Below are 24,072 nucleotides of genomic sequence, written 5' to 3' on the forward strand. Positions count from 1 at the left end.
GCCAGTATGTGGTTGTGAATGTGTGTGGAGGGCAGGGGAATGGAGATCCTGCTCTAAAACACCTCTCTGGCTGTTGGCCTTAGACTGTTCATTGATTTCTACTTCAGCTTCCACTTCAGCCCTTTGACACCGGTGCAGCAAAGACTCAGCAACTGCTGAACTACCTTGGATTTGCGATGACAGCAAGGCCTTGTTTTCAGGCTTTGATCTTTTATGCATCAGTGCATGTATCAGTTCGTATACTTTTTGCACTTAACAGAAAATACAGGTTACATAGGCTTAGGGGGCGGCAAAATTGCAGTGTTTGTACTTCTTTGTAAATATGGGGATGATTCTACAGATGAAAAGATGCACTTTCAGGTAATGATGAAAACAAGTTTGTAGAATGCAACTGTTGAGGAATTTCTCTGACTGCAGTGTTCCTTGATGCACATACTGTGTTCTCCTTGAAAGCCTGCTTGGGAATAAGAGATGATATCTTCCTCCCTTCGCAATTTGTATTTATTGCTGACTGACTGAAAGTTCATATATATATTTGTAAACAACTACAAATTGTCTGCTATTCTAAGATTTAGGTTTATTAGAGTGATTTAATAATGCATAAAAGTAATGTTAAATTTTTATTTATAATGCCAACATTTGCAGATTTGACGTTTGGCTTGTAGGAGAGATCCAGCTCAAAGCCTTTTTTCCTTTTGCTATTTTGATGTATTTTTTTAACAGTCTAGCCATTGTATGTGCGGAACGCAGTGAAATTAATGCAAATTATGATTCATAACCTGCAGTTGGACCAGCAGTTCAAATGTTTACAGGACAGTGACTATTGATTGTAAACCCATACATTTCAGTTGAAACAGTGCACTCCGTGTTTTGGAAGCATTGTTTCTGCTTCCCTTGACAATTAATTAAATAGTTGCCTTCTGGTTTAGATTCCTGGTTATGTCCCTTTAGAGAGGTTTAAATGTGGACTATGACTTTTCTGCCAAGGACTTACAGGACAGAATTTCTACTGATAAAAGTGTTGTATTGAATGTGTTTTCCAAAATATTGACTGTTTTTTGTGAAGATAATTTATGAGAATGTTTTATAAGCAGATCAGTGTTATTGCAAAAGTTGGTCTGAAGTCTTGAGATAAATGTGTGTAGGTATCAAAGACGTATCCAAAGTAATGCCTTTTTTAATGGGGTGGAGTTACCCCTCTGAGCTCTCCTAGCACACACCCGTTTAACAAGTCACTGCGCACAGCCAAGTGTGTTATTTAGGAGAGGACCAGATTTCAAATGTGGCTTCAATACACCTCTGGCAGCGACTCCTAATATGAACATCAGCTGTAAAAGGCACAACTTCTCCCCCAAACAAATCGCTGCAGGTGAAAGAACAGAGAGGCCAGCCCTGTGTGTGACTGCAGGAGTGCTACAGGTCTGGTGGCTGTTTGGCTCTTGGAGTCCTCTCTCACTGTCTGCAGAGTGGGCCACACGCCATCCTTTTGCTCTCTGAAGGAAGGAAGGCGCAAATCGACATGTGCCTGTGTCAAACAGTTAACAGCTTGCCTCACCACGGCATCCCTTTGTGCTGCTGATCTCGCCAAACTGGGGAGCAAGAGGTGCTTGAAGAATTACTGATTATTTATTGTGTAATTTTAGGTGCTTATAAAACCTTCACTGCTATTTTAAAGCAAAATTCTGGGGATTTGTAGCATAGCAATAGCTGTATAACTCCAGCTTTCTGAAAAAAAGCAAGTTATCCTTGGGATAGTTTAATTAGCAATGGTATAGCTAGTAGCTATCAACACCTTGAAGCTGTGAGTTCTGATTATTGGAAGGGAGCAAATCTGCTCTGAATGCAAAGCATCACAGAGTTTGTAATTCACTATAGATTTCAGCATCCCTTCTGCCTATGAACCACCCATGACGTCTTAACTCTTCTCGAAATATGGCTTAACTATTGCTTAAATAACTGTGTTATTCACCCCTGGTTATTTAAATCGCACAGCTTTGAGCAGTTTTACAGATGTTGTTTTAATATCAAGATAGGGTAATGTGTCTCATAGTATTTCTTGTGAGTGTTTAAATACATTGGTAGTAAATAATCTTGGCCCAACAAGCCAAGGTAAGCTGACCACTGAACTGTTCAGTTATTGCCTAGTGCTTATTCTCTGTGCAGCTGCCTAATAACTGTCAGGAAAAAAAAAAAAAGAAGCCTAAGTATAAGCATTAAAGTGGTTGAAAGCTGTTTCCACATTGTGTGCCTCAAACCAGTAATGCATTATCACACATTTACTTGTGGATTGGTCTCAGAAATAGGCTTTTAATGATGTCACTTGTTTCTCAGTGTCCGCCTTGCAAATGAGACACGTCACGATGCTGTGGTAACTTGTCTACAAATAACGTACCTAGTATACTAATTGGTTTTAAAAAAGTAATTTATAAAATATGGACTTTTCTCTTCTATTTAAACATCTGTTTGTCCTTGGGTTATGTTCTTAGAACAATTCTGTATATAATTTGCAATATGTGTTGTGTGTTTCATTTGATTGTACATTTTGCACTGATTTGAAATTCTGTATTCTAAGTATTATGGACAAGTTCCAGAGATCTGTAACTAGAATTTGTCTGAAAAATACAACATCTCTTCTACCCTAGATGATTGTGGAGTAGTCATGCTTTAAAAATAATGAAATTCGCTTCTGCAGAGACAGGCGTGCTTCATTTCAGCAGGGCAGTACTTGGAGTTTGAGACTGGGTCATGCTCCACAAGAGGGTGTCTGTGTTGTAACAGTGTTATTTCATAGGTTTTAGTTTCTAAGATGACACTGAAGTTTGACCCCACCAGCACTCGGGTGCTTCTAGAACTTTCTGTGGGTAGCACTTAACTGTAACTGGTAAAAGCTTTCTGTGTTAGCACTGTAGCATGTTAAGCTTTTTTTTGTTTTGTGAGTTACTTCAGTGAACTAGGTTTTCCAAGGTACTTGTGTACAATTGCCCACGCTGTTTTCACTCCTCTAGAAACAGACAACTTGGTGTTTCTACACGGTGGCAAACAGGCTGTTGCATATCCCTGTTGTGCTGAGTGGTGCTGGCCTCCACAACCCAAGGGCCGGACCCCATGGACCTTGGCTTAGAAGGTGTCTGCTGGGGAAGTCGAAGGGCTGTCCAGAGGGCAGAGCACAGCTGGAAACTGCTCACCCTTCCCTGGAGGTCAAGACCCATCAGCTCCTGGCTTGCCTCTTGTGCTGGATGGTGTCCATCAGCTTGACATCTCCACTTAGTTGCCCCTGCCGCAGTAACCCTTCCTCTGGCATGGAGCATGTATTTCTACCCACTCCGTTCAACAATCAATTGCAGAACAGGGGAGGGCTTGGTTTTGCCCGAGCATCTCAGGGTGAATCTTACTGCTCCTTCCTTGCTGGGCTGCAAATCAGCAAGCCCTGAAGCAGTTAGAACCACATTTTAGAAGCATGTTTAGAAAACCTACTTTCCTGGGAAAAAAGGGAAAGCAAACAAAATACTGACCTTCATGGGGGTGGGGACTGGGGAAGAGACAAAACACCCAAACCTGAACTGTGATCTAACCAAGCTTTGTGTCTACAAGCTTGCCTTAACAATGAAAAAAAAACCAAAACCTACCCTTTCTCTGTTAACTGGGGAAAGCAAAGTAGCTATTATTACTTACTTTCTTCTACTTATTCTTCAGGTCCTAGTGGTGGTGTGGCACACTAAAACATAACTGCTGTTCATGTTGCATGCCCTTCTTTTCAGCTTTCACTTGTTGCATCTCGGCACCTGAAATGTGCAGTGACCAGGAGCTAGCCAAGCTGTCCAGTGGGTAAAACCTGGAGAACCTGCGAAATCTCTGTGGGTGCTCAATGCTGTGAAGTCCTTCAAAAGCTGCAGGTGGTCTTGTTGTACGCCTTTGTGAGACAACAACAAACTTGGTGAGCTTTGTTTTTCCAGAGGACTGACCACAAAATTTATCCTCCTACATAGCCCTGAAACAGAAAGGGAGTGTGATCTAATTCTCCAGTAACTAGGAAGAAGCAGGCAATGATGGAGGCTGGAGGCTCTGACATCACACCTGACAGACATCTCGAAGCTGTGGGCATGACACCCCAACACATCCACAGGAGGGAGGGAGTGTGTGTACGCTCTGGTGGAGGCACCATGTGGGGCTTCTTGTAAAGTTGCTTGGTGAGCATAAAAGCTCATCCTCAGTCCTATCTGTGTGCAGAGAGGCCTCAGAACCTTTACCCAAGCACAAATGAGAGTGTTGTGACTAGCAAAAAGAACGAGGGGGGGGAAAGGAGTGAAATGTGAGTGAAATGACCCGAGAATTCACTGTTTGAGGGATTTGGGGGGCAAGGTAGTATTTGGGTATCCAGAGGGTTGAACCCCTTGTTTACGTGCATGGAGTACACCTGAAGTGGCCTGTGGGCAGAAGAAGTGCTAGGTCAAGTTATCTGCCGTTTCAGGGTAAGGCTTTGTAGGCTTCAGTGGAGGATTCATATTTAAACAGTTCAATACACATCCAGGAACTTGGCTGCTTCCAAGATGCCACAATGTTCTGCCTGCACTGATGATGATCTGCAGAGAAACCTGCCCCTGCTCTCCTCTGAGCTGGGAGAACAGCAAGGATCTGGTTTGCAGGCAGGGTGCACGGTTCCAGCAGTCCCTCCCTTCCCAACGATGTACGGTTGTGCCTTGCAAACCGGCCATGCCACATTCCCATCAAGGGAACTGGTGGCCGGGAATGGGAAAGATAGTTTGGCCACAGTAAATCCCAGTTTGACTTTCAAGTGGATTTAGTCACTCGTTAGACAAATACACTTTGAGGTATATATAGCTACACAAAAAGCTTCTGGACAAATAACGAGGAAATCAAATCGAGGGGCAACTGGAGTCATTTTAGACATCAAATAGATGAAATTGGCCCCCTAAAGCACAGATACTTCCTTGTTGCCAACTCTGTTTCCTTCTCACCAACCAGCAGGGCTCAGGAGCCTGTTCTCTCAACAAGGGGCCCTTGTATTAAGAGGGGGGGTCAGGGTGGGTGTCAGAAAACAAACCCAGAGAAACCACACATGGGCAGCGCCTCACAGACCACAAAATAGGGCAAAGACAAGCTCTGTCACCTCCAGGGCTTCTGTCAGCCTGTGCTGTGATCACTCAGCCACTGCCACAGGCAAGGGCTGGCACCACTCCTGGACCAGTGTCCCTGAGTCTCTGCTGGACACCAGTGGGGCTGATGTGAGCCCAGGCTTTCTGGGGATGCTGTTCATGCCTCCACTCACTTAAATGCTGTTTTCAGGTCAGGACCTCCTGGCTCAAAACAGCTTTCCCTCCTGCAATTCCAAAAGTGCACACAACGCAACTCTGGGATAAAAGCCATCCCCGGTAGCAAGGACATCAGCCAACAATCTTGACGGTCCTACTTCAAATTGGCCAGTTTGAAACACATCAATCCAGTCACATGAGCCACTATGCAACCTTGCATCAAAGGTCCCGCTCCCGCATCTCTGTCACAACTAGGTGGCTTGGTGTCCTCTCCTCTGCTGCAGTCTTCTCTACAAAACATGGGGTTTGTAGTTAGAGCTGGTAGTAAGTCTCCTAGGCTCTCAGTCTCACAAACCACAGTCCCCACAGAGGCACCCAGCCATCCTCTGTCCAAACAAAACTTACACATGCTGAGGCGGCTGCCTGGCTGCCTCAGCACGTCTGCAAAGGAGGTGTGGACACAGTCCTCACCAATGAGATGCCAGGACTAAAGATCCTCCATCAGCCCCACTGCAGTAGTGAAAACTGCTTCAGTCGACCAGGAGACACATTTTATCCTGTACCCTTCCACTTCAGCTTTCCAGCCTTTGGTCCCTGCTGGTATTTCCATCCTCCTCCTAATGCCTCATCTGCCATTTCCCTCCCAGGACTCTTCATAATTCCTGTGTCACTGCTCTGCACAATGGCTTCTCAAATTTGCTCTCCTCTAGATACATTTAACAGGATTTCAGGCTACTTTGGGTTATAAGTGAACATTGTGTAGATTTTTTTCAATCTCTTTAAATTTTGTAACTGTGGTGTCGGCAGCTCTAGTCATAAACTTTAAGCTGCAGCCTGCTAAAACCTGTGCAAAGTCTCAGTTATATCTGCCTGACAGAGGGAGCTGATTCGGTTTGTTTATTATAAATATCCTCTCGGGTGTCTGCCAAGCTTTAAGCTGAGTGCTGGCGCAAAATGAAGTGGTGTCATTGATTAACCATGCTACTAAAGCAGGGAGACCTTAGTTCTGTCAGTTCTGTTTTATATAGAAACAAGATCATTTGCTGTTGGGCACAGCTTTAAGATTTTACTGTCTAGTTAATCACACTCATTGTTTAACTGGAGGCTGCTGCCCTCTTGGTTTCTGACTGAGGATAGCAAAACCTTGCCCATAATTAGGAAAGGCTTTTAGGAAGCCCTGCCGAGCCACTGGATGTACTAATGCTGCGTGTTAAAAATTATTGTAAGAGAAACAGTGTATTGTAGTTATGCAAAGATGCTCACGCTATAGCTGGTTTGTTCATGGAGAAAAAAAGTGTGTTCTACATTTTCTGAAGTCATCCATCCTCCCTGCCACCAGTTTGGGGAGGAAGAACAAAGGCAGTAAAGTGAGGTGCTGAGGGCACAGGCTTCTGAGTCTGCTCTTCCAGTGTCGTCAGAACTTTCTTTGTATTCTCCATGGTGCTCATCTCCATCCCTGCCATGGGTGCTTCCCTGCACCAGGACACGACTATGAGCCCAGACACTTGCCACCTGCCGTGCTGCAGTGTGGAGAGCGTAGGCTGGGAGCTTCTTCCAATTCCACCCCAAGGAGAAAGCTGGGCTAGGGCTGCACCTTGTTGGAGACAGAAAGCTGAGCCTTTTCCTGCAGTAGCACCCCCAGAGCCCCTGCTTTGTCCTGCCCTTGCCAAGGACTCTAGCTGCTGACGAGTCCATCAATTGTGTGTCTTGCTGAGTCTCACTGGTCTATCAGAGAAAATAAATAATGGCCTGTTGTGCGACATGATAGTTATATAGACAAATTATATCTATATAAATATATACACACACGTATATATAAAAAGTATTGTACACTCAAATTTTTCAAGTAGTGAATTAGCTTAAGCAATAACTTTTAGCCAGCTTGCAGTGAGAAAGTATGTGACTGTACTAAACTGGGCAGATAAAAGGCAGGGAGTCATATAAGAAAGTAGAAAAGCAGTTGGAACTGCCTGGTATTTACAAGACCTTGAAGCAGAGCCTAAAGAGCATGCACAGCCAGGAAAGGTGGTATAAATACCTTTGTAGTTGTCATGGAGATAGGGCACGTTATAATCACTGTTAGCATGGGACAAACAAGTTGGCACTCAAGTTGGCACTCAGCTGCTCACGTGCTGGCCACACCAGGGGTGGGTGATGATGCTAACCCTCTTCCAGTCTTGAGGAAGACAAAAGGAGCAGAAGTGGATGGGTAGGTGTGGAGAAGGACTATGTGCATACCTTTTACTAGAGGATACCCTGAAGGTGCTGTACCTATCAACGCTGCCCATCTGCGCACCACACTCCATCTCCTTCTCCTGCTGAGTGAATGACACCAATCCACAGGTGAGTAGGATTGTAAGGACAAGGCTCCGGGGTGCATAGGCATTCAGAAGCTGCTGGTGCCAGGGTCTGAGGCTTGGTCCCGTGGTGCCTGGCTCAAGCAGGACCTGAGGTGGAAGGACATACAAAACAAATCCCTTCTGCACAGCTGGATATCTCGGCCCTTCTCTCCTCTGCACAGCAGCCTCCGTGACAAAACAGAGCACAGAGCTCAGGACACGCTTCTCCACTCCAGCTCCACCCAGCTGGCTCAAGAGCAGAACAGGGGTTACCTCAGTCCACGCTCACGTCTACTGCTGACAAAGAGGCCCATCTCGAGTCCCCACGCTCCTGCTGGGGCCCCGGCCTCACTCCCCTCAACTGCCCCATGCAGCACCTCTCTTTTACTCGGCCTCGACCTCCAAACCCTCCGCTCCTCACGCAGACACCGTCGCCTCCTCCGGCTTCCTCGACGCTCCTACCACTGCTCTACTCTCACCCACCTCAGCCTCACAGCCTCAGCCTCCTGCCACCGCCCCCCCTGCCCCGGCCCTGAGCAGAGCCCCACCGACATCCACCCGGCAGCCTCAGGGCTGCCCCACACTCCTCGGAGCACCTGCCCCCTCCACCAGCACCAGCGTGCCAGGCAATTCCCCCAACAGCCCTGCCGGCAGGGCGCTGCCACAGCCGAGGGCCCTTTGCGGAGCAGCGGGAAGGTTACGAGGTCGTGCCGGCAGCCGGCAGGAAAACGCTGTGCTATCGGGCACAAAAGCTGAAGCGCTGCAGCTCTCCTGAGCGCTCTGAGTGCATCCCCATCTCCCCCTCTCGCACTCAGAGCCCTGACGCACGCAGGACTCGAGCAGGCGACGGGGGCAGGATGCGCCTGCTCGTCTTCCAGAAAGAGCAGGCATCACGACAAGATTAAGCTCGCGCTCCGCTCCCTGCCACTTGACAGCTACGCCGCTTCCATTCAGAGCGAGGCCGATCTCCTGCCCATCCCGGTGACCACCAGGATTACCGCCACAATCACGGCTCCAGCAGACCGAGCACGACCACAATGGGGACACGGCAAACGCTTCCCCGCCACCGTCAGCTGATGGCCCAGCGCGCCCATAAACAACATAGAAAGAGAAATGATGGGGCAGCAGCTGCGTAAGCCACCGGGATTAGAGAGGCTCAAAGGGGGCAGCGAACCAGCACGGATCGCTAACCCAGCAAAACCGCAGCTCCAGCCCTCAGCTCGCTTCATCCAAACACAGTCGGGCAGCTGCTGGGTCCCAGCACGGCCACAAGCGCTAACGCTGCAATGGAGAAGCCAGTAAGAGATAAACAGCAGCCATCGGCAGGCAACCACGACCCGGAACACGCAGCATCACCTGTCACCTCCTTCTGCTGGCCACCACGCTGGCCATGACGCCTCCCTCTTGGGCCTGGGAAGCAGTGACAGCCCCACACACCCTTGGTGGACACCTTTGGCCAGGTGGCTCCACAGAGGACACGGGAGCTGGCCAAGAGCACAAGGTACCTACAGCAGCCTCCAAAAAGGCAAAGGGTGACTCACCTTCTGCCTGGTTACTGACAGACATTCCAACTTCACCTTCTGCAGGGGTGGGAGCTGGGATTCCCATGTCCCAAAATGCAATCCTAGCATGGCAGGATGCAGAGGCCCATCACAAAGCTTGCAGGGGGTCCAGCAGCCACAGAGCACCCAGCCAACAGGTGCACAGGCCTCACACTGCAAAATCCCACACCTGATACTTTCCACACCCCAGCTCCGCCTGTATGGTGGTGGTACAGGCTGAAAAAGGGGCCCTCACACACAGCACTGCTACCCTCATAAACCTGGCTCCCAGCACGAACAGGCGTTGACAGTTTAGCACAGGAGAAGCTCAGAGATTTGGCTGGCACCTCTAAAGTTTAGCAAACAGCAGCTCCAGAAGGGGACCCCAATGGTCCAGGGAAACATGGACAGGCGATGACAACATTAAGAACAAGGCAACACTCTTGGCCTCCAGCAGTGCACTGCAGCTCGTCCTTCTCCTCTTCTTCCTCCACAGCACACCCAGCATCTGCACTGGGCCAGCCTGACATACAGCCATTGGAGAGAGGTCCTCTCCTTCTGAGGGACAGCATTCTTGTCTGAGCAGCTCCCCCTTAGAAATCAGACAGTTGAGCGGCTCCACAATTGACACCTATGCAAGAAGTGTATCAGCAGTGTCAGAACTTGGACAGGCAGCCTTGCCTTTGCTTAAACGCAAACATGCACACAACACACATGCAGCATGACCTGAGGGGCAAAGAATTCCCTCTTCTGCCTTTCTCCATGCTTCACAGAGGTGCACAAAACGTGGGAGCAGTCCCAAGCTGTGACCAGCCTACAATAGTACACAACTGCACTCATCAGCCCTGCTCAATGTCTGCCCAGTACACACTCCTTCAGTGGTAAAATCAAAGTCCTATTCTCCTGCATCTGTCTGCCCCTCGTCCCATGCTGAGAAAGTCAGGGGATATCACAAACACTGATTGTAGCATTAAAGGAAATACAACAACTAGCACTGCACTGTCACTGACAGCAGCTTTGGACACCTGCCCTGCTGTAGGTGCAGGTTTTACTCCGGTGTACTCCAATGAACCACAGGGCTTAGGGGGCTGGGTGAGGAAGCTGCTCCCACAGCTGTGTTGAGTTCCCTTCCCACAGCAGAAACTTCCTATCAGGCCTGGTACTGTGGTGTACGTGACCACCAAGGTATGTGAGGTCTGTGTTGTGAAACTGATTTGGTGTAAGGTTTTGTCTCACAGTCCCAGAAATGCAAGCCTGCAAGAGACAGCACCCGGGGTGAACATGTCAATTCACCTGCTCAGATTGGCAGAGGGCCAGCAGCTGCCCTGGTAAAACAAACCCTACCTTAACCTTCATGCACTTATTGATTTTTGTGTGTGTGTTTACTGAGAATGTGCAAGCCTTTTAAAGTTGTGGACAAATACGGAGCCACCTGCGTAAAAGGTGCTCGGTATTACCCAACACGGTGAGACCTCTGCAAGGCTTCTGCATTTCTTCAGCTGCCTGCACAGGGCTAAGGGAAATTCTGAATGTAACCAAATGACTGTAGGCAAGTAACCGTCTGTATTTGCTCCTTGTGCAAGGCCTGGTTTGCAGGAAGACCACGCTGCACAATCACCACAAACAGATGTGTTCCCACAGACCTCTAGAGCAAGACAGCTCACGAAGCTGCCCCAGCCCACTCCTCACCGTGACAAGTGCCAGACCATGGGTTAGATCAAGCCTTCCCAGATCTGTAGTTCACTCATCAACAGCTCAGAAATGTCCAGGAGCAGCTTCCTAAACTGCCTCTTGGTTGTTGAGGTTTGCATACTGCAAGCATCCTCAGCACTCTGCTGGGGTTACTCTCAATCTCATCTCTAAGGAGCAAAGCACTGGGAACAGGTGGTGAAGGTGATACCAAAATTGAACTAGTCAAATTGAACTCCCTAAGACTAGTTTTGGACTTTTAGAAAGCAAGCACCCTTTATTAGGCCTGGGCGATGCGCAGAAGTGATCTCCATCGATCACATGCAATGAGACAAAGGCTAGTTACAGAATATATTTCCCAATTATATGCAGATGTATAAATTTTCACAGAAATCCTATGCACATTGTATTACTTTCCAAGGTCTAACTTTAATGTTATGAAACTTTGCAACAGTCAAAACTTGTGCTAATTTGGAGCTGGCTCCAGCTCTCTGCTTGACCCTGGCTTGAAGATTAAGACTGTACACAAAGGTGATTACAGAAGAAGAGGCATCTGTTCAGGACAAATTATACTTCACACAAGCCATTATGCCCTTTAAAGAACAAACAACATCTAGAAAACACTGTTTTAAAGAAAATATGCTATCAGAGGGACATTCTGTCTAACTTTCAACAAAACCATGACTGCTTAGATGAAACTTAACTGTAATTTAACTTAAGTCAAACTATTCCCCTTTGAAGTATTCTACTTTGCAAAATTTCAAAACATGCCACATACTGTATCAAAGGTGTTAAGCTTCTGCTCAGAGCCCAGGGTTTCACTATCGTAACTGTGTAGACTTGCTCAGAAGAAACAGAAAAGAATTATTTCACATTTAAGAAACACACCCCTTTCCCATCCTTCCCTAAGATTTTGCTGGGATTTCAGGACTGAGTTGCATTATATACAGAGGGAGAGGAAGTCCTGACTGGGCAGTTAAGAGTAAAGGTAAGCTGCACCCTGCAGATACCTAGTTCAGGCCACTTCCGATGCATGGACATTTTAAGGAGCACATGAGAAAGAAGTTTTTGGGGTGCAAGAGACAGACCTCTTACTGCGTGGGTAAACAAGGCAATGAGTGCTCCTTCATTCTTTTCTCCACAAGGGCCTCTCTATCTCTTCCGTCCCTGATTCTGTGCCCCAGTTGGTGTGTTTCCTCACTCCCAACTCTGCGCCTTGCTTTGGGCACCGTGTCTTCCAGATTAATAGCTTCTGTAGTTGTTCCTTCAGGTGCTTTAGCTGTAGTCCCATAGCACTGGGACTTGCTGGCCTCTCTCACGACTTTCAAAGATACTTTGGCTGTTTTGTGACTTGCCAGTGTCCTCACCTCCCTCAATGTCCTTTTCTTTGGCCCGTCTGCTCCTGTCTTAGGTTCCCGACCATCTTGCTAGCGCTATGGCTTTGATCCCACACTCATTCCCAGTGCTAGAGTCACAGTTACCTCTTGTCAATGGTGGGAACAAAGCTTGGAGCCCTTCCTGGGCAGCTGGAGACTCCAAGTGAGCACTCCCTGATCCTGCTGAGAGCAGTGCAGGTTTGGCTGTAGCCTCTAGCACAACAACCAGCCGTGTCCTCCTCTGGCCTTCCCATGGCTTTGTCTCCTTCCAGGGCCTGTGGAGGAGCAGCTAGAGTAGCTGCAGCTGGTCTCTATCATCAGAAGTATGAGGAGTACTGGCTTTGCCAGGCCTCCAGTTGAACACACAGACATGCCAGACACACTCCCTTGTAAGAGTTTCCCCACAACTGCTGGGGAGACCATGATGCTGCAGGGATTTCATTGGTGATGGTGTATGAAGTGCTGGGAAGCTACTTGTGCCCAGGAACCTGAGGGCTACCAGTCAAGGACAGACTTGGGGCTGGTGCTGGAGGTATGGCTGCCACTGTAGCTGCCACCTGGCTTCCTTCACATTTTCCAAGAGCACTGCAGCTACACATTGTTGTAGGCATCCACGGTGCACAAGGACTGCACAAAGCTGACAAGCTCACGGAGGAACTGCTCGGTACGACTCACAGAGAAGCAGCTGTAATTCCCCAGCAGCGGCGTGGCTGTCCAGCATGTTCATCAGGACAGCAGTCTTCAGGAGAGTTACTAGTATCTGTGGCTCAGTTCTCCTTGCAGTCACAGGGCTGTGACCAGTTCAAGGACCTCTTTAACTCCACCATACAACCTCGTTAGGAGAGGCGTAATCTGAGGAATTAAGAAGAGGCTCCATGTCCTTGATGCCTAGGGAATGATAATGATTAACCACAACTGTTGCAAAAGAAGCCAAACTCATTTCAATACCAAACAGAGCCAGAGGATGCCTTTCTTTCAGACAGACTGCCTAAATTAGCTAAGCTAAAGAATTTAAAATTGTCTGTTTCTGACTTAAATACATGTAGATATTAAGCAGACCAAAGTACCCCTAACTAGTTTTAGGGGTAATACGTACTGTTAACATAACACAGCTTATGTACATTAGATCTGCTTAATGCTGTGACCCTTTGACTCCAAGCAAGATATATATACATAGAGCCCCTCAGCATGAGGCTTTGCCTGCTATGACAGAGCTGGAGCAGCACAAACACCACAAGCTCGGAGGCCAGCCTGGGAGCCGAGCTACACGTCATCACACCAGAACTCTACTCCACCATGACTGCACCTTCCAGTTCCATGTACCAATGGCTTGCTCTGCCAGACCCAGAGGGCAAGGAGGGAAGAAACATGCTGCCCACCACGGTGCCTGTTGGACAGGTCGCTTCAGCTGCATGAGTCCTCAGCTTGGCCCTACACCTTATCACAGTAATTTAGTAAGTATAATTGTTTTGTGTTTTACATGAGTTATGTGAAGCACTTAACAAAACAATAATGGCTCAGCTCTGTACTGTTTGCAAGGCTTCAAGCAGGGGGCTGTGAAGCTCGCTCTGTGTGAACTTTTCTTGTCCTGCCTGCAACTCAGTTTTAGCTCTAACAGATAAACTTGTAAGGTTGATACGGCTAATTGTTTTATTTCTCCTTGTCTTTGTCCAGTGTGACCGTAAGTTTGTGAAAGACTAGTTGGAAGCATTTGTTTATGTCAAATAAGGTATTTCCAGTGCTAGCACAATGATGTAGAGAGGCCTGGAGTGATACTGAAGGCCTTGAGAAGTTACAGCAAGAGCACAAAGGAGTGAAGACACGAAGCAGGAAAAGACGGAACACTTGACTTCACATTCCAAAATCAATGAGAATAAACTCAAGCAGACCACATAATAACATATAACACAGCATGTGTGTGGTTCATCCCAACAAGAAGTTCAAAAATGTCAAAAACAATGAACAAAGGACCTCTAAAGAGAGAGCTGCAGGCTTGAGCTGGCTGCAACCCCCCTTATGCCTTCCTGGCAATTAGTAACAGCCAGTGTTGCAACATTAAGCATATTGTAGATGCTAGTAATGAGACTTGCAACTATATCGGGATACCACAGTATGCTAGAAATGCAATCAACAGTCTGTGAAATGCAATGTGCATTTATACTGTGGTTGCTGCATCACCCTACTAAATGGAAAACCCTTGTAACTTCACATTGCCTCAAATGAGTAAACCTTGGATCCTCTCTGTGTGGAATATCTGGGGAAGCCTGGTCAGAGAATACTGGATGCTGACAGAAAGCACTCTCTGGAGGCTGTCACGGTTGTGGCTAAAGGTGGCTGTCACCAAAACTTTGTGGTAGTCATCACCGGGAGCCCTTTGCAGGCATATCCTCAGTGAGTTCCGGCATCTCCACCACCATGCGTCCCTGCAGTCTCCTTCTGTGGGGCTAGCCTCTGGATTGGCTTTGGCAGCCCTCCATCGATCTGTCATCACCCAGCTTGACAGGATGCTGTCTCCAGTCTGGTTCTCAGGAAGGGAATGCTGATGGCAGGACGGCAAGAGGCTCTCCATTGCTGGCAGCAGGCAATGGAGCCAACCTCACAAGGCCAGATGGTGTATGGCTGTGGCAGCGTTCTGCCTCTCTGTGTGGAGCACTATCAGCCATGTTTGGAATGCCATACTGATACTGAAAATGCCAGCAAATAAACTCCCTAAGATGCGTTTTGGAGTTTTAGAAAACAAGCATCCTTTATCAGGGCTGGGCAACATGAGGCAGTGATCTCCATTGATCCTGTGCAGCGAGGCAAGAGCTGTGGACAGAATGTATTTCCTACTTAGGTGCAGATGCATAGATCTTCCCAGGAATCTCATGCATGTTTTATTCCTTTCCAAGGACTGATTTCAATGCTATGGAACTTTTCAACAGTCAAAACTCATGCTAATTTGGAGCTGGCTCCAGCTCTGCCTGACCTTGCCTTTCAGATTAGTAAGGATTCCAAAAAGAGATGGTTACAGGGGACATCTGTTTATCACAAATACTTCCTCGCACAGTATGTTATCATTTTCAAAGAAAGGACAGTCTCCGAAAAACACCATTTTAAGGAAAACCTGCTATCAGGGAAAGGAAACCTGCTATTTGAGGAACATTGCCTAGCTTTCAAGAAGCACAACTGCTTAGATGAAAATTAACTTACTTTAGCTTAAATCAGAATATTCCACTTTGAAATTCATCTTCCACATATTGTAACAGTTTCAAGTAGTCAAGAAGTTAAACTCCTGTTACAATCACCTTCTTTCTAGCTGCAAGCTGGCCAAGATTTAATTATTATTGCTTAAACTAATTCATTCCCTTAACATGATTTATTCCTTCCTTCAAAACCAAACAGTTCCGTAACACTACAAATGCCATGAAGGTGTGAATCATAGAATCATAGAATAACCAGGTTGGAAGAGACCCACTTCATTATCGAGTCCAACCGTTCCCATCAAACACTAAACCATTCCCCTTAGCACCTCGTCCACCCGTGCCTTAAACACCTCCAGGGAAGGTGACTCAACCACCTCCCTGGGCAGCCTGTTTCAGTGCCCAATGACCCTTTCTGTGAAGAATTTTTTCCTAATGTCCAGCCTAAACCTCCCCTGGCGGAGCTTGAGGCCATTCCCTCTTGTCCTGTCCCCTGTCACTTGGGAGAAGAGGCCAGCTCCCTCCTCTCTACAACCTCCTTTCAGGTAGTTGTAGAGAGCAGTGTGCTGGGGAGGGTTAGAATCATAGAATAGTTTGAGTTGGGAGGACCTTAGATATCATCCAGTTCCAACCCCCCTGCCACAGGCAGCGACACATCCCACTATATTAGGTTGTTCAAAGCCCCATCCAACCTCGCCGTAAACACCTCTAGGGACGGGGCAGCCACAGCTTCCCTGGACAACCTGTGCCGGGGCCTCACTACCCTCATAGTGAAGAAATTCCTCCGTACATCCACTCTAAATCTGCCCCTCTCCAGTTTATACCCCTCGCCCCTCCTCCCGTCACTACAGGCCTTTATGAACACTCCCTCCCCGGCTCTCCCGCAGCCCCGGGCCCCGCAGACCCCATCACGGCCACAAAATGGCGGCCGCCTCAGCGCCGAACCCTCCCCCCCGCGGTCCTCGGGTCACGCGCCGCTCCCTGCAGGCGGGCTTGGAGCGGGGCAGAGACACTGCGGGGGGGCGTGGCCTCGGGGCGGGGCGGGGCCGGCGGCGGTAGGTGTCGCGTGCCGCGCGTCCGCTCAGAGGGCGGCGGGTCCCGTCCCGCGGCGGCGCTGCCGCGGCCCGTCCCGGTGTCCGACAGGCCCCAGGGCGGAGGGGTCGGTAAGGAAGCGGCGCCGGAGGGCGGGGTGTGGGCGGGGAGGGGGAGCCGGGCCGCCCCGCTCAGACCCGGGAGTCCCGGCGGGAAGGGCCGTACCGAGCCGTGCGGGTGTTGGTGGCGGGGGGTGGCTCGGGGCTGGCGTGGGGAAGCGCCGCGCCGAAGGGGTTCTCGGTGTCCCGGGTAGACGGCGAGTCCCGGCGCGTTCGGGGCGCTCGGGGATGGGGCTCGGGGCAGGTGCGGCTGGGACTGATGGTCTCAAAGGTCTTTCCCAACCAGGCGGCTCCCGCCCTGCAAGGCTTCCTCGTCGCGGGGAGCTGTAGGAGGGGGAACCTCATTCAGGTGTAAGTGGAGGACTGCTTTCAGTTTAACCTTTGTGCCTTAGTTTCTATTATCTCATCTAACTGAGTTGTCCGTAGGACCGACCGCTCCTCAAAATGTAATTTTGGAGAATGTATTTCACGGTATCCTGTTCCTTGCTAGTTCTGATCCGACTCTGTTCTGTTCTTGGTGTGCTAGAGCTATACAATGGTGGCTCGACGTCATCCTGCCCACCTCCCTGAATCTTTCTTTTTTTTATTGAAGTTTCCTCTTTTTGAATCAACATTTGATCTGCACTCCCAGCTTACTGTAAGTTTTCTTCTGTTCTGCCCAGCTGTAGTGGTTCTTCAGTTAGCTTTTCCTTCTTCAGTCAGTTCTTCCTGAGCAGTAAGTTAAATGTAGGTGGCCCAGGTAAGAGGACATTCGAGAGTCATATTAATTAAATCAGAATTTGGCTGTATTATTTAAAAGCGAGAACAGAGAAAAAGATTCCAAAAATGCTTCTCTCTCACTTTCTGTATCTCTTGTAAGCATGTGACTTGGAGCACTGTTGCAGTCAAAACTGCATTTTTCGTGCACTTCTCAATGTTTGGGTCTTGTTTTTTTAGCTAATCGAAGCGTTAATTCTAAATGGAGACTTAGATGGTTGTCCAGCACATGATGTCCCTGTGACACTGCGTGGCTCTGAAAGAGACCTTTCTTCTTCTCCTTCCTGGGCAGGTGACCACCTTCTCCTCTCACTCTTTCAGAGACATCCTCTGAAGCTCTGTTCACCAGGTGCTAAGCCTCCAAAAACATGAGGCAATGATCCAAATGCCCAGTGTGGCTGCCACGCATCGCTGCCTGAAGGTGTCCCAGTCACTGTGTTCAACCTGTGTTCTTCCTCCTGGGCACAGAAGCGCGATGACCCAAGTGTCGTGAAGGTAGTTGATGTAGAAGTTGTTCCAGGATCAGTTAGTGAAACACACTGGACTACCAAGGGCAGAAATTACTGGATTAAGGAACCGTGTGTGTGTAAATGCAGTATGAGCAGCACTGTCTGTATGAGTGTAGCTGTGTGAGGGTACCAGTGTGCAAATCTCTGTGTACACATACAGAAACACAGTCAGGTTAGTAGTAAAGTGCTGAATGTGCATAAAGTATAACAGTTAAAGAAACAATGCAGAGCAGGGCTTAGTGCTATGTCTTTTTGCCCAGCAGCCAAACTTGGGTGTCGGAAGGTAGAAATGATGTTGATCTCTGTGCACAGGCTGAAATGTGCAGAGGATTGGGATTTCTCTTCCTTTTGGAATTGGTGTGTTGCCTGAGATGATTGCCCCTAAAATGCAAGGGGAGAGGGGCTGCTTCTGCATAGAGAAGCACAAACCACGTTGGTGTGGTGTCCTGCATGGCGGTACTGTGGTTGCAGGGAGCTGCCTGGTGCTGCTGCATTTGGAGAGAGCAGTGTGCAGGCATGTGAGTGGCAGTTGCTGGCCTTCATGTGCTTGGAAGTGAGGAACTTTCCCACTGTGTCTTGAGCTAGAGAGGCTTGAAGAGAGTGAGATTGCCTTCTCCCAAACTGGTAACTGCTTATGTTGCATCTGAGTTGCTGGGGTTGAAGATGAGGTGTTTCATGCATGTGAGCGTGCTCGGTGTTTGGACCTGACCCTGCACGCAGCATACGCTTTGAGAGCAGGGTTGATTGTGGGTCATGCGAGAGCTCTGTCCAGCTTCAGTCCACAATCATGTCAGGGAGGTTCCTTTGGGGAGACTGTCCCTGCAGTGAGTGAGTGTCTGCAAGGAGGGCTGCTGAGGAGCACAGAGCCTGCCCAGCAGCTTTTGTTCCTAGAGCTGCCCAGTGTTTCCTTAGTGCAACTGACTGGCCCTGGAGAAGCCCTGAATGTGCCTGTGAGTTGAGGAGGGGTGGGAAGGCTGCAGGTAGCTCTGATGTCTACTTTGAAGCCACCTCCTGTGCTGCCCAGCCTTTCTGGGTGGGAGCACTTGCCGGCAGGTGAGTCGTCTCCGCCAGTGTCCTGTCAGACTATGGCACCGGCGAAGGTGCCATCGGAGATGGAGCAGTGGACTGCTCACACCTTTACTAGTGCTGCAGTGGTGCAAGTGTGTTCCTTTGGATAGTGCAGTCGCCTGGCAATGAGACAGGGTGGTGTTGGCCTTGGCTCTGTTGCACTCCTGCTGTGTGCAGCCCCTGGCTTGCAGGGGGCAATTTTTACTACTGTTGCGTTTTCTCTCTGAAGAGGCATCTCTAGAGTCAAGGTGTCATGCACCTGTGGATAAGATGTGGCGTGACCTGGGTGCATGTGTTTTCCATGGCAAAGCTGATGCACACCCTGTGGTCATTGTTGAGGGGATGTGGGCTCACACGAGGGATGAGTGGCCATGAGCCACCCAGCACGACCATGGGGTGTGAGCGGAGGGAGCGCTGTGTGCCAAGGTGCGGTGGCGGGTCCCTGCCATTCTTTGGGTGGAAGTCCAGTCACTGCAGACAGTGACGTGAACCAATGGCGTGGCAGCCCCATCCCTCCCCTGGCCATGGGGCCTGCGGTGATCCATGAGGACTGCTGTGTTCATTTGGCTGCTTTTTTTTGACTGTGTAATGCCCCATGTGCTTCATACCATGTTCTGCTTGGTTGGCAGGACTAAGCCTCTGCAAATGGACCTAGAAGTCTGAAGGTATCCCAGGAAGAGCTACTGAGCCACTGAATTCTTACTTGTTTTTGGAGAGAGGTTGAACAGTAAAAGATGGTATTTTTAGCCTATGTATGTAAAAATGCCTTTTTTTCCCCTTTTCTTTTGTGGTGGAGGGCTATAGGTGAAGATGCAGGATCCTGAACTTACTGCAAAAGCACTGCGAGCTGTGCTTCTTCCCTTTAAAAATGGTGTACCTTTGCCAGAGCTTCAAGGTGAATACAAATCCCTGACCGGTGAGTGGATTCCCTTCAGGCAGCTTGGACATGGCACACTGGAAGGCTACTTGGCAAGCATCCCAGGAGTGGTCAGAATGGAAGGCAGCAAAATGGGAGAGGTAAGAATCAGTTACTGTTCAGGAATGACTTTTGTGTTTGTATAGTGTACCAGGTTTATAACTTTACCTCTGCCTGTGCTATAGTTTTCTGAGAAAACTACTGTGACATGCATGTATTGTGCTAATGGCAAGAGGAGTGGAAGCTGTAGCATAGATCAAATGCCTCTTATTTCCATGCCTCTGCATGCAGACCTGGAAGTTTGGAGACCTGGAAGTGTTTGGAGAAGAGGGAAGGTTGCAGGGCATTTTCCAGTAAACAGTTTTGGCTGTAAAGACAGTTTGTGTGTCTGTAGAGCTCTGATCCTGTTTCAGCATTTTTACCTCTGTGGGGGATATTGGTGAGTTGTCCTGGACCCTTAGAGAAGGTTTTCTTATGTGTACGTGTCTTGCTCATCTCTCCCTTTCCAGGATGTGGTTTAGCATCCTCCGTTTTCCTACAGCAAAACTGTTACAGTTGCTGTCACTTAAGCTTAGCAGTGCTTGCTTTAGGCTTAGCGCTCACATTTGTCATGAGTTGCAGAGCCACAGGATTGTGAAGACATGACAAGGTGAGGAAGAACCTGTGCAAATGAAGAGTTGCAACTCTTGAATCTAGGCACCTCAGCTTGGCAAGTGTGCAAGGGACAAGGAGTCGGTGCAGAGGTCAAGGAGAAATGGAGCAGTACTCAGCAGAGAATATTAGTGTGGTGGGAAGAGTTCTTCTTTATTCCTTGGCCTTGCTGCACTACCCTGTGTTTTCTGGTAACTACCAGCTTGGAAGCAGCTTGCTAGGACCACAAGCCTCCTTGTCCAATAACATGGAGTTCCTGGTTTTGAATTAGAAGGCATTCTCTTGATGGTTGGCGAAGCTGCATGTCTTGTAGATGATCTCTTTGAGTGAAAAGCTTGAAGCCTCTCCCTCTTTGGAGCCACGTGTGGGTTCCTGAAGTCTATGTGGAAGGTGGTACTGGAGAGAGCTAGCAGATTTTGGCACAATGTATGGCTGTCCCAGCAAGTCTGGAGAGACAGCACTTAAGGCCAAGCTCCCTTGTTGGCTCAGCTGGGTGACATCTGGGAAGTCAGAACTAGGTTTTCCTAATTAGCTGTGGAGTGTGGTGAGAGGTGTTCTGCATTTTGGGTAAGAGGTTCCGTTCCTGTGTTTTTACAGCTGTCAGGATTTTCCCTTTTGCAGCAGGTATCCAAGGCTGGGGTTCTTTTTCACTTGCTCCAGGCCTGCATCAGGTGTGCTTACATCAGTATCCTGAATGCAGGTACATCTGGGAATGTTGGTAATGCTGCAATTTAGTGCTTCCTCATGGTGGTTCTGGCAGATAGCCAGGGCCTTGCAGGCTGTAATCTGGTATCCTCCCATTGCCTTGAGAGCCTCGCTTATCTCCTAATATGATATGTGCTGAGAGCCTTGTGGGCTCTTGAATAACACCAGAGGCAACGCCTTCTCCGTGGCAGTTGTGAAGAGTGAAATGTGGCTTTAGGAAGTGGAAAAGAACAAAGCTACTAAATAGGAGTCTTGAGGTAGTTGAGCAGGAGTCGCATTGTTTTAGGAGTGCCAGCTACGCTCGAAGTAACTGAAGCAGCTGAGAAGAGGCACTCTGCAGAAACCTGGGAGGCAGGAGAGATGCAAAGACTGAGCTCACGTTGCTGTTTTATGACCTTCCTGTTGCTAATTTTTGGAATCTCCCCTGAGCAGACATTATGCAAAGGATGGCAAATGTGGTTATGTGCTGGCATAGGCTCATAATTTCCTGGGAATTCTTCCACATGCTTGCCTGATACAGGACCTGCGCAGTACTTAAGTATAACGCTTTGCTCGTTGTTCGTGTCTCTCCAGAATATTTGACCTCCATTATAAGCAGAGACCATTGCTCAGAGTCCACACAAGCCTGCTGGAAGAGCATATAGTCAACCAGCCTCTCTTCCTGGCTTTTCAGTTTGTGGACAGTGGGGCAGGAAAGCAAGATGTGCTCAAATACACGGAGATCTGCTAGCAGCTGATGATCCTGGCTGCAGGCTAGGTAGTACTAAAAGGACTTTCCTTACTGCTAAGGCAGCTGCCCAGGACATTACAAGAAATGCACTCAACAAACAATTCTATATAGTAGGCAATAAATAATACAAATTGATATCAGATTGCTACAAGTTACATGCTTCTTAAATGAAAAGATTTGTGGGAGATTAATATTGCCTGGGTAACTGATGCTGAGCAGAATGGTTGTGTTGGGAGGGCAGTGAATTAAATTGTCCCGTGTCCCTTGCTACTGAACACTAACTTAGCCTTCTTGAATGTGAGAAGGACAAATGCTGATAATTATTCTTTCACATGATAAGTATGTCCTCCAGTTTCCACACAGGGTGAGAATTAAATTCAATGTACAGAAAACACTGCAAGGGGACTCAAATTGAAATACTGTCCCTGTGCACCAGATGATTGTATTGTTTCAAAGAGCCTTGCTTTGCTTTGTGTTCAGTATACAAGTGGTGTGTGGTTGCATCTTGCTTTAAGGAAACTTTGACTAGTGCTTGAATAACTGGGACCCTCGAAAAGAAGAATTTAAAGACTGCTTTGCTCTGCTGCAAGCAAATTCATCCACCCCATCTTTTCTTACATCTGAATTTATTCTAACTAAACCCATCATTTACGCTAAACTTAAGAGTCAGTACGATGTGAAGACAAAGGAAGAAAATGCTGAAAAATGACTTAAAACATTAATGACAGGGAACACCTGAAATGTAACCAAGATGTGAAAACATGTATTTGTGAAACTATGGTAAAAATCTTCTATGTTAAGCTCTTAAGGACAGAGCAGGGCTGAAGGTCCATCCTACGTATATGCACGTACAAAAGCCTGTTAGCCAAGAGTATGAGGAAAGCTCTGGCAGCCTTCCCTGGAAACGGGCACCTCTCTGAAGTGCCTGGACACAGCATGGGGCACAGCCAGGAGGAGCTGCGTGCCATGCACGGCTGCAGCTCGCTGGGGTCATGGAGAGCTGGTGTGACAGCTCACAGAGCCGGTGAGCTGCCGTGGATGGACACAGACTGACAAAGTACAGGGGAGGAGGGGGACTTTCTGTGAGGCCCTCCAGTGTAAGAGCAGTGGGGTCGCGTCGAGCTCTGCCTCGGGATGGGTGAGGAGACACAAGAGCTTATGGCTTAAGCGGAGGGCAGACCAGTGGGTGGGCACATGATGGCTGCCTGTTACAAACAGCTGAATCATGAAGTAGTAGATGAAGCAGGTGATGCCTTCTTCCAACAGCTGCAAGAAACCTCACATTTGCAGGCCCTCGTCCTCGTGGAGGACTTGAGCCGTTGCCATACCTGCTGGAGGGACAAGACAGCCAAGCATGAGCAATCCAGGGGGTTTCTGGAATGTGTCTATGACAACAGCCTGAGATAAGTGATGATCTGATGAGAAGAGATGTTCTACTGGACCTGATCCTTACAAACAAGGAAAAACTGGTTGGGGATGTAAAAACTGGACACAGCCCTCTCTGTAGGGACAAGACGGTGGTGTTCAGGAGCCTGAAAGGAGGGGAATAAAATAAATAATAGTATCAACAAGCCATAGTTTCGGGAGAGCAGTGTTTGTCTTGTTCAGGAATCTGCTTGGAAGGCTGCAATGGGATACAGTCTTAGAGAGAAGAGTGGTACAGTAGAGGTAGTGGATTTTCAAGGCTTGCCTCCTCTGATTTCAAAATGATTTGTCCCAGCACTCAGGGGAAGAAAGCAAATGTTTCAGGAGCACTGCACAGATAAGTAAGAAACTTCTGACAAAACTCAGCCAGAAAAAGGTAGCATACATGAGATGGGAGCAGGGAGAAGTGACCTGAGAGGAGTACAGAAATGCTGCTCAAAGAAGCGTGCATGGGCTTAAGAAAGACTGTGTTCATTATTGGTGGGTTCAACAACAGGAAAACCAAGATCAATTGCTGTCACCTTCAGAACAGCTCCCAGAGCACTTGTCTGTTCTAAGAACATCCTTCCAAAGGAAGTCCATAAAGTACCTGGTTTACTGCACAGACAACAGGAGAAAATACAGGAACAACAGAAAAACAGAAGAAGGTACCGCAAACGAAGAGCTACAACTCTTCACTGTGTTTTGTTTCAGTAGAGCCCTATCAAATCTGTGCTCAAGCCACAGAGCACAGGTTGTTGCACAGACATCTCAGAAAGGATGAA

General features: G+C 48.2%; 1 protein-coding gene across 4 annotated transcripts in view; it reads left to right on the forward strand.

Annotated features, from left to right (window-relative positions):
* The first annotated feature begins 16,537 nt into the window (after nt 1–16,537).
* Nucleotides 16,538–24,072, forward strand: part of TDRD7 (tudor domain containing 7) — a 46,712-nt gene continuing 39,177 nt past the window's right edge. For 2 of the 4 annotated variants that reach the window (XR_011339411.1, XM_069880553.1), the window contains exons 1-2: nt 16,538–16,556; nt 19,678–19,898. Coding sequence is in view for 3 of the 4 variants with exons in the window: in XM_069880553.1 (XP_069736654.1) it covers nt 19,692–19,898 (207 nt within the window). In the remaining variant the exon portion in view is untranslated. The remainder of the gene's footprint in view (nt 16,557–19,677; nt 19,899–24,072) is intronic. The other 2 variants (XM_069880552.1, XM_069880554.1) reach the window with 1 other exon arrangement.

Source organism: Phaenicophaeus curvirostris, chromosome Z (assembly GCF_032191515.1).
Source record: "Phaenicophaeus curvirostris isolate KB17595 chromosome Z, BPBGC_Pcur_1.0, whole genome shotgun sequence".
In the NCBI taxonomy this organism is placed as follows: Eukaryota; Metazoa; Chordata; class Aves; order Cuculiformes; family Cuculidae; genus Phaenicophaeus; species Phaenicophaeus curvirostris.